At 40.1% G+C, this 13,929-nt stretch overlaps 1 protein-coding gene across 2 annotated transcripts; it reads right to left on the bottom strand.

Moving 5' to 3' along the window:
* Window positions 1–2,979: 2,979 nt before the first annotated feature.
* LOC124006123 lies at window positions 2,980–7,442 on the bottom strand. 2 transcript variants are annotated; one of them, XM_046315913.1, is made up of 3 exons: window positions 7,285–7,441; window positions 6,694–6,727; window positions 2,980–6,023 (listed from the first exon to the last, which is right to left on the bottom strand). In XM_046315913.1, the coding sequence occupies exon 3, from the start codon at window positions 6,016–6,018 to the stop codon at window positions 5,059–5,061; it is 960 nt and encodes a 319-aa protein (XP_046171869.1). In that variant the 5' UTR covers window positions 6,019–6,023; window positions 6,694–6,727; window positions 7,285–7,441; the 3' UTR covers window positions 2,980–5,058. The 2 variants fall into 2 exon arrangements, with proteins under 2 accessions (XP_046171869.1, XP_046171868.1); XM_046315912.1 differs by lacking the exon at window positions 6,694–6,727 and having other exon boundaries at window positions 7,285–7,442.
* Between the last annotated feature and the right edge of the window lie 6,487 nt (window positions 7,443–13,929).

Genomic DNA, 13,929 nt, shown 5'->3' with positions numbered 1-13,929 from the left:
AGAACGATGTTACGTTTCGTATTGTATGTATTAATTTTTGGATGTCCATTACCCATTACATGATTTACGAATTTGCCAAACGTATGATATGTTACAAATTCTAGCTTGGTGGCTAACATTAGCTAGTCTGGGCATTCGGGTTAGGGTTAACGGAAGGTTTAACTAACATGCTAAGTAGTTGCAGGAGCTCAAAAGTAGTTGAAAATTTGCTTTGGGTTGCTAGACGTTCACGTTATACGCCAACCCATCCTATCCACACGACCAACCACCCTCCTTTTGTTTTTGACTTAAGTAACCATCTGTCCCCTGTAACCATACCAGACGTAACATATACTAAATGGAGTGTCCCGGATTTACATACAGAGTCATATGAAATGTTCTAAGACCAGGTTGCCGCAGAAGCTTGCTATTAGCTATCTTCCCAATTAATGATAGCCTAGTTTTGTTGGAAGAGAACTAGGGGCTTATCACTCGCAGCCCACCTCTTCCAATGCATTGTGGAAAAGTGTGTATCGAATTCTACAAATATGAAGAGCCAGAATTAGCATAACATCCTGGCATTTAAACCATACATGATTTAAGAAAATTCACAAAATATAAAAGGTTCTATTTTCGCATACTGAGAATGCGTCATACTGGACTGCATGGTTTCGCATTATTGAATAATTTCGGTAGCACATCCCTATTGATTATCAGCTGTTGTCAAATCCGAAATTAGTATGACATCTGCACATTTAAAGTATACTCGATTTTTGAAACGTAACATACTATAAAATTGTATATTTTTTTGGCATACTCAAACGGCCTATTAGCAGTTGTGGAAAAAGTACCCAATAGTCATACTTGAGTAAAAGTAAAGATACCCTAATAGAAAATGTCTCAAGTAAAAGTGAAAGTCACCCAGTAAAATACTACTTGAGTAAAAGTCTAAAAGTATTTGGTTTTAAATATACTTAAGTATCAAAAGTAAATGTAATTGCTCAAATACACTTCAAAAGTAAAAGTATAAATCATTTCTTATATTAAGAAAACCAGATGGCACCATTGAATTTTCTTATTTACTGTTAGCCAGGGGCACACTCCAACACTCAACAGACATCATTTATAAACGAAGCATTTGCATTTAGTGAGTATGCCAGATCAGAGGTACCAGGATGACCAGGGATGTTCTCTTGATAAGTGTTTGAATTGGATCATTTTCTTGTCCTGCCAAGCATTCAAAATGTAACTTTTGGGTGTCAGGGAAAATGTATGGAGTAAAAAGTTAATTATTTGCATTAGGAATGTAATACAGTAAAAGTTGTCAAAAATATAAATAGTAAAGTAAAGTGCAGATACCCCAAAAAACGACTTTAGTACTTTAGACCACTGCCTATTAGGACACAAGTATGGGTATTCTGACATGACCACTAACTACATCAAGCTTGTGACTACAAACCTCTTGGATGCATAGACCCTTTTCCAGTACACGACACACTGACGTCATGCACAGATGCGCGCTACTCTTGGCGGCAATAAGAAAGCCATCGCCATCTGCCCATTCGACATACCCAAGCATTTCGCTACACTCGTATTAACATCTGCTAACCATGTGTATGTGACAAATAAAATTTGATTTGATTTGAGATTTACGTTTTTATATTACTTATAAACAAAATAACTTTTTGAGGTTCTCATACGCTTACAATTACGTTTTGATTCTTGCTTGAACAGTCGCTAAGGTTATATTTGGGTTGGGATCATTGCAAAATAACTAATTTTGGATGCAGCAGTTGTTAGCTAGATTTTTTTGCTGGTGTTCTATGAGAACTCCCCCTTGTTCTGCCACCAATTTGCACATTTTGCGCACAGCGCCCTCGTGCTGCAATATTTGTAAGCACAGAAAGGGGTCTATTTACAGCTTGTTTAGGTTGTGTTTCGGATGATGTTTGTCCAATGGGAAGTGAATGGTGAATAATGTTCTGTCATTTTAGACACTTTTATCGTAAGAATAGGTGTTTGTGAACACCTACATGAATAAGAATGCTACCATGATTATAGATAATCATAAATTATTTGTTAATGAGTGAGAAAGTTAGAGGGATAAAGATCACCCCCCCCAAAACAAATGCTCATCTCCCCCATTATTGATAATGGTGACAGGTTTGCATGCTTTGTTGGAGCCTAACTTTCTCACTCATTATTCATGAATGATTTTTCTTAATCATGGTATTATCAGGATTGATTTAGAAGCGTTCAGAAACATTGTATCTACTCACTTAGAAAATGACTCAAGTCATCATTCAGTTTCTATTAGGCAAAACATAAACAAACTGCAAATGCACCTGATGAGTTGTAGTCACAATTTTGATGTAGTCAATATGTGCTAGGAATTTGGGACCAAATATTATACTTTTGACTACTTTGGTAGACTAGAAGCAAAATTGACATCGTCAAATGGGGGGGGGGGGGGGGTGGACTAGATCTCTAAAGTGCTTTCATTTCTAAACAGTAAAATACCCTCAAATAAAAAGGGGACATTCATATGAAACATTATTATTTGACCATGCTGGTCATTTATGAACATTTGAACATCTTGGTCATGTTCTGTTATAATCTCTACCCGGCACAGCCAGAAGAGGACTGGCCACCCCACATAGCCCGGTTCCTCTCTAGGTTTCTTCCTAGGTTTTGGCCTTTCTAGAGAGTTTTTCCTAGCCACCGTGCTTTTACACCTGCATTGTTTGCTGTTTGGGGTTTTAGGCTGGGTTTCTGTACAGCACTTTGAGATATCAGCTGATGTACGAAGGGCTATATAAATAAATTTGATTTGATTTGATTATCTCATATCCAAAATGCTGGAGAATATAGCCACATTTTAAAGGTTGTCATCCCTGTCCAAATACAGACGTAGTAGAGTGTATTCTCACATTCATATTCCTGCCATCTTTCCACATAAGTTGAAGACACACTGACACAAGGAAACACTTTGCTGAAACATTACGCTGTAAGGAAATATGTTTATTGAAGTAACCAGCATATCCAAGAGGATCCATCACGAGATAAAGAACATGTCCAGAGACAATTCTTTCCAGACCCCCTCCTCTTCTCCCTACAGCATTACTTGTAAGGGGAAAGGGGGATAGTCAGTTGTGCACCTGAATGCATATAACTGAAATGTGTCTTCCGCATTCAACCCAACCCCCTTGTACAATGTTGGTCCAAAAGAAGCATTAAATATAAGGTCAAACATGCTTTGCAACTGAAATTCAAAACATGAGATTTCAGATATTGTCAGTGGTTGTTAAAATCTCAATACCAATAACTTTTGTAATTGACTACACAGGCTAAATGCATTAAAATAAAAATAGGCCTACATTGGATGTAATTTAGGTCAGAAAAATTCTGACTTGAGAAATTAAATATTGGAATGTGAACAGTTCACCGTTTAAAAAAAATAGGAATGACAGATTTATGTCATGAAAACACCATAGATATTAAAGCTCTAAATAAGAGGAAATTCTTAAAATGAGGTAATCCAAACAGAGTAGGGTTGTTCCATGAAATTAGTTGCTTTTGTATCCTTTGATATTTTAAGTAGAAATGGTGCACCAATATTGGATTTTTAAAGCCTGTTATATTAAACGAAGTAGACCACATGGAAAATTCTATAAATCTGATTTTTTTATATGAATAAAATTCAGCATTGACATGTCCCTCTTTGCACTGACTTCTCAGAAGATTTTTAGTGCAAACGCAGGTGAGCTGGTTCTACTCTTTTTGGACATTTTCTGGTGTTGTGGAAAACTGAGTGGGTTGAGCTTTAACTCGTCAACCCTGCTACCCCATTGCTACAGGCTAATAATGTTTAATGTAATAAAATGTTGTGAACCTGGCATTCAAATGCCCCTCCCTGTTGCACGCAACAAGCTTCCATTCCCCCTGTCACAAGGGGATTTATGGCTGATTTAAGATTAAATCATTAACCCTGTTTAAGTCAACCCTGTTACTTTATTTGGCAGTTATATTATTTTTATTTATTTAACCTCGAAATGGGAAAACATGTTTTATTAAGTTGAAAATGTGCTAAAATATATATATATTTTTAACCAAGTTAAACTACCTAAAAAGGACTCATTTTGTGGAATAACCCAGTGGCATTTAACAATAAAATCACTCAGAAAAAAAACTTTCCATTAATTATGTGGAGAAACAGGTGGCAAATAACGATATATTTGTCATAAAAGGCTGGTTCATTTAGTTTGTTTGTAAAGAGCATTAAGATGCAATGCAAACGGACAACAAAGCTATTTGCTCTGAGCAATACATGATATGAAAATACAACATCAAGAAGGAAGTCATGGCTATGGTGAGTTAAAGCACAGGGATATGAACAACGACTCCCTTTAAGGCACCTTCAGCATAAGATACGAGTATTTCTGTATCATATGCACTTTCTCTTAAGAAACACCTTTGACCTGGTAAAAACTAAAACATGTTAGTTAAAACATTTCAATTTGCCTTAATCATTGTCATTTAAAAACTGTCATTATCTTTTACTGAGCACTGATTTAACAGTAAAGCTTCCAGTTTCTTGAAATGAATTAAAGTGCTGCAAACTAGGCTATTTATTCACTGAAAACCTGCTTGGCCTAAAACAATACTAGGCTATTCTTTGTATTTTCAATTGAGACATAATAAATTGAAGTACAGTGTCTGTTAAAAATGTAGCATTTCAAATCTGATGTCAATACATGTGGCTATTTCATAGGTCAAATTGTTTCTGTCCATCAATTGGAGCTTATAAGATTGAGTCGATGAAACGGATTCCTGTAGTAACTGTTTACTAACTGCATGTCTATGACTGAGGATCCAAAGGAGCAATTTGGTCCAAAAAACATTTCAACAGAGACTCTTCAAATATCCAGTTGTTGTTCTGAAATACTTAGCTTTGCTTAAACCTCCGTTTTGAATGATAATTTGCAGAATGCACAGAGGAAGTAAACTGTACATAGTTCACAACCAACGAGGAACCATTTTATCCTCTTATTGATTGACGTAAGGTGCCCTGTAGCACTCTTATAGGCCGATTTCATCATCAAACTCATCTTCAAATGTGTAGCCCCGTCCATTGTCTCCCCCTTCCTCTTCCTCGGAATCAGTCTCTGAGTGACAGTTGTCAACCCTCCTCCTGTCCAAAGGGGTGACACCCTCATACTCTGAGCTGTGTGAGGAGGCGGGACTGGAAGGTGAATCAGCCGTGTGATTGGTGGGCTGTACCTCTATTCCCGCGATTGACACGCTGATGATGTTGTTCCCGCTCTCTCGATCTTCCTCGGTGGGACTCACACACTCTTCCTCAACATCTAACCCCTGACCTTCCTCCTCTGACGCTTGGCGAATGATCTCCTCTCGTTTGTCGCTGAATCTCACCTTCGGCCTCTGGCCTTTGGTCTTGATCCCTCCAGTCCCCTCTATTATCCTTCCATCTCCCACCTCATCTCCCTCGATCTCTAAAAGCTTCTTCTCATTCAGCTCGTTCCTTATGCTGACAGACTGATCCTCCGCCACGATTTTAAAATTCTCCACTTCAACGACAAGATTTTTGCTTGGACTGAAGATGTCTTCCTCATTAGCGCGAGTCCTAGTCCAGTCTGAGTCCAGCCCCAGTCCATCCATCACCCCCAGCACGTCACCCATGATGGATGGGCCCAGGTCGAAATCCATATCGAGTGTGAAAGAGGACACCGACTCGGAATGCTGAAGCTCACTGTTCAGTGTGCTTCCAAAGCCATCTGTGACATCATCAGTGTGGTTAAGTGGCGTCTCGGAATCAACGGGCGCCATTGAGTCGTTTGTTGCCGTGGCACCCGGAGACCCAGGGTCAGAGCTGGGGCCAACAGTAGCCAGGAAGGAGGTGTCACCAAAAGCATCTCCTCCCCTCCCGATGTGCATGGTGTGGCGGAAGTCCCCCAGCGGAGCGGAGATCATGGTGGGGTCCAGGCGAGGCGCCTTGTGGGACGTCTTGTGAAGTGGCATGACAGCTGAGAGAGGGAGAAAGAATTATGGAGAAAGGAGGCAAGAGGGAAAGAGAAGATGGGGTACAGAGGGAGAGAAAAGGTGGTGTAGAGAAGAGAGCATGGGGGAAAATGAAAGAGTGACAGATATAAAGAAAGAGGCCAGAGACGGAGAGAAAAGAAAACCAGTTGGGTGAGACAACACATCAAGCAGAAACACTTCTATGCATCAGAAAACACACTGACAGACTAAATGAAACTAACAAACTACCTTGATGTTCTTACTTTGATGTGATCTATTTATGCGGACACTGAGCCAAGTTCAGTCAGTGTGAGACAAATATCAACTCAATGAATCTATTTAAAACACACATAACAGAAATAAAATACCTTCACAAAAAGGTATTTTGCCAGTATATAAACCTACAGTGAACAGAGAAGTCCATTCTAGACTGTCAACATAGATAACAGAGAGAAAGTGAATATGAGGGGCCCAGAGGCAAGCTGTCACTGAGGGGCCATTTCCCTTGATTAGTGTCACTGTACAGGGCAGACTTCTATGGTCTTATATACAGTGACCTGTCATGACAGGCCTACATGAAAACATCACTGTTGTGCAAGAGTGTGAGAAACCAACGAGTCGTTTGGCATTGATATTTATGCCAAGGCCATGCTGGGACTTGCAAGTGAAACATACTTCTGCCTGGATTCCTTCCCTCGGGGTAGGGGACCTAAAAGCCACAGACAAACACTATATTAATACTAAAAGCAATTACAATGATTCCCTATTCCATTCAATTGAAAACTATATTGAAAATGGGCACAAACCGGTGCTACTGAGCTTTTAAAGACAATGAGGTAGCCTACATTTAAAAAGCAGTCTGACATTACTGTCATTTGTTTACTATTTACCAATAACTTCCATCAGAGGATGAAACAGTAAGCGGTTGAAAGTTAATTAGTACCTATGTGCGTCCCCTTGTTCTTGCAAGTGATATTGCCTCATCAAAGCAAAAATCAACAACTCCTCATAAAACTGATCGCTTTTATGCAGCAAGGCAGACTACATTATGTCAAACTTACTGCCATCCATAGCTCAGGAACCCATTTCAACAAATGTCTGCGAATTGAACTCTAAAACGTATCATATTGATTGCCTAGCAGTAGTAGTCTATGGAAGGCCATAATGAGTGATGTCAATGGGGAGGGAAAAGGGCAAAACTTGCGCTCCGCCGATCAAGTTTCTGAGTGGAGTGTTTCCAAAGGAGAAAAAGTATGGGAAACTTACTTTGATTACGCTCGTGTTTCGCTTCCTCCCGCCTCACTATCCCTCTTTTCATCGGGCTTTACTTCTTTATCTTCTCTTCTGGCTTCTTCTCGCTCTTTCCCAGCGTCGTTCGGCCCTTTCTAATATTTCTTTTTCTAAGGGATTGGCAAGGAAGTGACGCGATATTTGATTAGGGAGTGTTTTACGGAGGGAGAATGACGGGGTCTCGAGTCCACATCAAGTGCACACATAATCAAACAATCAATAACTAAATGTTTTTGATACAAGGTTTTTGTTACAAGTGTGTAGCATAAGGGGCTCGCGAGTGGCGCAGCGTCTAAGGTACTGCATCTCACTGCATCTCAGAGGCAGTAACCTGGTTCACTACAGTGATCTGGTTCGAATCCAGGCTGTATCACATCCGGCCGTGATTGAGTGGCGCACAATTGGCCAAACCGTCGTCCAGTGCAGGCCGTCATTGTAAATAACAATTTGTTCTTAACTGACCTGCCTAGTTAAATAAATAAAATACAAATAATTAGGCTACATTAATGACAAATCGTCTCTCTCCCTCAGCCAGTCAGGTTGGTGTCATTCCTGTACATTACTATGGGTGTAGGAAATTGGCTATAATTCCTCCCTTTTCGGGAATGCTGTCAGGCAAGTCAGTCGCTCTCTAGGACATGCTTTCCAAATACAACCCCTGGATGAACCAGTAGACTAACAGGAACCAGTGGAGGTGCTTGTGGTCACACTGATGAGTGCCTATGGGAATGTTTAAAACATTTTTATTGAACATTTATTTCACTTTATTCAAATATTGATAAAGGATATTGCATCTGAGTCCTTGCTCTCTATCTCTATCTCTCTGTGTCACACACACATTATACAATAATAAGATATCCTCCTTTGCCGACCATTTATGTGTGTGTATGTGTGTTTTGCAAAGACACTGTGCCTAGGGTTGTGAGTATGAAAAGACCTACATCCTGCAGCAGTCGAGGTGCAGGGCAGGAAATAGAGGGAACAGCAGGGGGGGGGATTAGGTACAAATGTATGTGTGTTTATTATGCCATGTTACTCACCTCTCCCGGGCTCTATTCTGTTTGCCAAACATCACCTCATAAATAGAATAGAGCCCGTTGGGAAATCAGAATTTGCTCAGTAATAAAAAATATATAATTATTTGCTCTTATCTGGCAGAAGTTGGACTTCTGTCTCGGGTGACATGACCTAGCCATTAACCCCATAATGTTTCAAATGAAAGCCATGGGATTAGTGGCCTTATAGACTTTTTTTTAAATCGTGTCTGCTGTTCAGTTCAATGCCACATGTGGACGCTATTAATCTTTAATAGTGCTTGATTCCACCCGATTGTATTTTCTACTATCACTGTATATCAACTATTAAGGTTCATGAGTCAATGCATTTAAGACACTACAACATAGTATCAATATGTCTGATAAAACAGTGTCAGTTACGTATCAGTCATAATTTTCTGTCTGTCATTACATTGTTCATGTATGGCTCCGTAGACGGGCTCATTGCTATTAAGACACCGACGTCTCGCTCCCAGGCAAATTAAACAACTTCTTTGCTCGATTTGAGGACAATACAGTGCCACTGACACAGCCCGCTACCAAAACAGCCAACGTGAGTAAAATATTTAAACGTGTTAAACCTCGCAAGGCTGCTGGCCCAGATGGCATCCCTAGCCGCGTCCTCAGAGCATGTGCAGACCAGCTGGCTGGTGTGTTTACAGACATATTCAATCAATCCCTATCCCAGTCTGCTGTTCCCACATGCTTCAATAGGGCCACCATTGTTCCTGTTTCCAAGAAAGCTAAGGTAACTGAGCTAAATGACCATCGCCCCGTGGGCCTCCCGGGTGGCGCAGTGGTTAAGGGCGCTGTACTGCAGCCCGGGAGGTCCGTGGGGCGACGCACAATTGACCTAGCATCGTCCGGGTTAGGGAGGGTTTGGCCGGTAGGGAAATCCTTGTCTCATCGCGCATCAACGACTCCTGTGACGGCCCGGGTGCAGTGCGCGCTAACCAAGGTTGCCAGGTTCACAGTGTTTTCTCTGACACATTGGTGCGGCTGGCTTCCGGGTTGGATGGCGCTGTGTGTGTGTGTGTGTGTGTGTGTGTGTGTGTGTGTGTGTGTGTGTGTGTGTGTGTGTGTGTGTGTGTGTGTGTGTGTGTGTGTGTGTGTGTGTGTGTGTGTGTGTGTGTGTGTGTGTGTGTGTGTGTGTGTGTGTGTGTGTGTGTGTGTGTGGTATCGGAGGACGCATGACTTTCAACCTTCGTCTCTCCCGAGCCCGTACGGGAGTTGTAGCGATAAGACAAGATAGTAGCTACTAAAACAATTGGATAACACGAAAAAGGGGTAAAATTCAAATATAAATACTACTACCCCATCAACTACTTCCGTCATCATGAAGTGCTTTGAGAGACTAGTCAAGGATCATATCACCTCCACCCTACCTGACACCCTAGACCCACTCCAATTTGCATACCGCCCCAATAGGTCCACAGACGACATAATCGCAATCACACTGCTCACTGCCCTAACCCATCTGGACAAGAGGAATACCTATGTAAGAATGCTGTTTATCGATTACAGCTCAGCATTTAACACCATAGTACCCTCCAAACTCGTCATTAAGGGTGGAGACCCATAGTATCCTGGGTCTCGACCCCACCCTATGCAACTGGGTCCTGGACTTTCTGACAGGCCGCCCCGAGGTGAAGAGGGTAGCCCTCAGAAAGTCCACTCACAAACTTTTACAGATGCACAATCGAGAGCATCCTGTCAGGCTGTATCACCTGACAGGTGCCCACAACCGTAAGGCTCTCCAGAGCGTAGTGAGGTCTGCACAACGCATCACCGGGGGGCAAACTACCTGCTCTCCAGGACACCTACACCACCCGATGTCACAGGAAGGCCAAAACGATCATCAAGGACAACAACCACCCGAGCCACTGCCTGTTCACCCCGCTATCATCCAGAAGGCGAGGTCAGTACAGGTGCATCAAAGTTGGGACCCAGAGACTGAAAAACAGCTTCTATCTCATGGCCATCAGACTGTTAAACAGCCATCACTAACATTGCATGGCTGCTGCCAACATACTGACTCAAATCTCTAGCCACTTTAATAATAAAAAATTGGATGTAATAAACGTATCACTAGTCACTTTAAACAATGCCACTTTCTATAATGTTTACTTAACCTACATTACTCATCTCATATGTATACACTGTACTCTATACCATCTACTGCATCTTGCCTATGCTGCTCGGCCATCACTCATCCATATATTTATATGTACATACTCTTATCATTCCTTTACACTTGTGTGTATACGGTAGTTGTTGGGACATTGTTAGATTACTTAGATATTAGTAAGATATTACTGCACGGACGGAACTAGAAGCACAAGCATTTTACTACACTCGCATTAACATCTGCTAACCATGTGTATGTGACCAATACAATTTGATTTGATGTGTAGGGTAACGTGAAGGTAACTAGCTCCCCTAAGAACAAAGTCCAATTGCTGACACAAAAAGCAATGTCTTTTGTTTCAGCAAAAAAATCTCCAAATCATGTCAAAATCATCCTAAAGTATCGGGGGGGAAATTACTGCGTAACTCAATGAAGTGACTTGTAGATTATTTGGACATGATTTGGAAAATCCTCATTTGGAGCAAGTTGCCACATTGGAGGAGGGGCCAATTGCCCCCAATACACTCACCTTAAATGTTAGTGCTCTATGAAACATTTATTAAAATGTGTATCTCTAAACAAGTGGATTGTTTTTTTAGGCTCCCCTAATGAGATACAGTGCCTTGCGAAAGTATTCGGCCCCCTTGAACTTTGCGACCTTTTGCCACATTTCAGGCTTCAAACATAAAGATATAAAACTGTATTTTTTTTTGTAAAGAATCAACAACAAGTGGGACACAATCATGAAGTGGAACGACATTTATTGGATATTTCAAACTTTTTTAACAAATCAAAAACTGAAAAATTGGGCGTGCAAAAGCTAGAGCTCTGTGATACATTCACAGCGATGGGGGAAGATGTTTGGATCAAGAGAGACCTTTAGAAAATATGCACATTTTCTCTAACACTAAACATACAAATATGCATTTCACAGTTACAAGGAAGGTGGAATCTTATAGTTAGTAGATTTATTTTAAGCCTTCTTCATACAGTTTTGTTGAATAGGAAATACATCACATAAAATATGTAATATTTTTTTATCATATTTGTACTGTGTACTTGAGCTTGTGTCCTCAAAAGTGACTATATCTCAGCAATTTACAGCTATTTTAACCAGAAAGGTGAGATTGAAATCTTTCTTTTAGTTATTATTTATGGCCCTCTCATGATAAATAATTACTTTTGGGGCTTACATAACTTTTTCTGATTGATTTAGTTACATTTTACTGGTTAAAGTCATGTTCTCAAAACGTTTGGAGAACATTAAGAAACAACAATCTTCTGTAGGAATTTCTGTACTTCAGCATAAGGTTTTGTGCAGGTTTCCTCATGTTTTTAGAACATTAAGAAAACTTTCCATGAAAACCACAAGAAAACATTAGTAATGTTCAAAGAAAATTCTAAGAATGTTATTTAAAAAGAACAGAAGTGAACATTTAGCCTGTTCTGGGAACTTACATTTTGCAAACTTACAGTTTGCAGGGAGGCTCTGAGAGCATTTTACTATGGTTCCCTTGAAGTTTTCGTAGGAGGTTTTATTAATGTTCTGAGAATGTAAATTATAGGCTATTTGGAGGTTTTTGAACAAAGTCCTTAAAACTTTCACAGATTTGTTTTTTATTGCATAGGGCAACCAACCCACCATCAGCATCTGGCTCCGAGGCACATTCCTCTGAGACAAGGCCATACCTCAAACTATTCAATAAAACTGACATCTATGCCCAGTACGGGTTGTCATCTCCGGACAGTCCCATATCTCACACCCTTTTCAGGTGTCCCAACTTTTATTTTTATAAAAAATGTATTAATTCAGGCTACAAGAGCATAGACCCAAAGACAATCGCTGAATGTCATTACACTTTTTGGTGTTTTGTAACAGATTCATCAAATTGCGTGAGTGCACAGTGCATTGTTTCGATGCTTGAGTGGATGAACATGCGCAGGTAGCCTACTTTTTTAAGTGATTTGTTTGACAATAAGATGAAAACATCATGACTGGTTGTGTTCATGCTAAATAAAAAACAGACAGTTAAATATCATGTCTTTACTATTAGGCCCATGCATTTTTGTGTGTGTGCACACTTAGGAGGTCCCATGAAATAAATAGAGACCCCCGAATGTCACAGTATAATATAATTTGCACACTGCAAACAATGCTGCCATGACCCAAGTCAAATATTCAAATTGAACTGGCTGTATGTAGACCAGAGTTTAGACTAGGGATGGGAAACTGGCAGCCCCCTTTTGTAGGCCCATGTATCCAGAACTAGGAAAGGCCCAGTGCACTTCTATTAGACTCCAACCACCCAAGCCATAGACTATTTTTTCTGCTGCCGCACGGCAAGTGGTACCGGTGCATCGAGTCTGACTCCAACAGGCTCTTGAACAGCTTCTATCCCCAAGCAATATGATGGATAAATAGCTAACAAACTTGCTTCATGGACTATCTGAGTTAATCTTATTGACTTTATTGTCTCTATGCACATTCACAGGACCTTACACACTAACACACTCAATCCATCATTTGCTTGCTCGCACATTTTTTTAACCTTTATTTAACTAGGCAAGTAAGTTAAGAACAAATTCTTTTTTTCAATGATGTCCTAGGAACAGTGGGTTAACTGCCTGTTCAGGGGCAGAACAACAAATTTGTACCTTGTCAGCTTGGGGATTTGAACTTACAACCTTTTGGTTACTCGTCCAACGCTCTAGCCACTAGGCTACCCTGCTGCATTCATAATATGCACAGACATTTATACAGACTCCACACACTTGCACACCCACTCACATTCAAGCTGCTGCTACACTGTTTATCTTATATCCTGTTGCCTAGTCACCTTAACCTTTTACATATCTACCTCCATCACTCCAGTAACCCTGCACATTGTAAATATGTTATTGGAACTGACTTTAAAAAAAAATCCCTGTATATACTATGCTTACTTCCTTATTTTATTTATTTATTATTTATTTATTTATCTATTTCATATTTCTTATTCTTATTTCTTGTGTGTTTAAAACAAATACTAATACATTGTTATTGATTATTGCATTGTTGGGTTTTGAGTGTGCAAGAAAGGCATTTTACCATACTTGTGGATGTGACATTAAAACATATAACTTTTGTGAGAATTTTTTTATATTAATATTTTTTACTTTCAAATTTTTCAGGGGGGCACCCTCAGCATACCTACTTCCCACGGCTATACGAGAATCAATTTCCTAAAACGCAAATATTATTATTTATTTTTAATTCAGGAACTCTGTCAGGGTCTCGAATTACTGTTTAGAGTTAGAATAGTAGAATACACAAGGTGCAATTTTTGGTTGTGGATCAGCAGTCTTTCTCTTGTTATGTCAGTCACTACACAGTCACTCAATTAGCTCATGTCAGATAACATTTTTTAGATTGGTAAATTAGTCGAGCCAGCTATCTAA

Source organism: Oncorhynchus gorbuscha, linkage group LG19, assembly GCF_021184085.1.
Source record: "Oncorhynchus gorbuscha isolate QuinsamMale2020 ecotype Even-year linkage group LG19, OgorEven_v1.0, whole genome shotgun sequence".
Taxonomy (NCBI): Eukaryota; Metazoa; Chordata; class Actinopteri; order Salmoniformes; family Salmonidae; genus Oncorhynchus; species Oncorhynchus gorbuscha.
Note: the sequence above shows the minus strand (reverse complement) of the source record. Positions and strands in the feature narration are given on the sequence as shown.

Coding starts and splice junctions, on each gene's coding strand:
- LOC124006123 (XM_046315912.1), bottom strand. CDS start 7,336: ATGAAAAGAGGGATAGTGAGGCGGGAGGAAGCGAAACACGAGCGTAAT. Junction 6,024..7,284: donor GAAACACGAGCGTAATCAAA/GTAAGTTTCCCA, acceptor TCCCTCTCTCAG/CTGTCATGCCACTTCACAAG.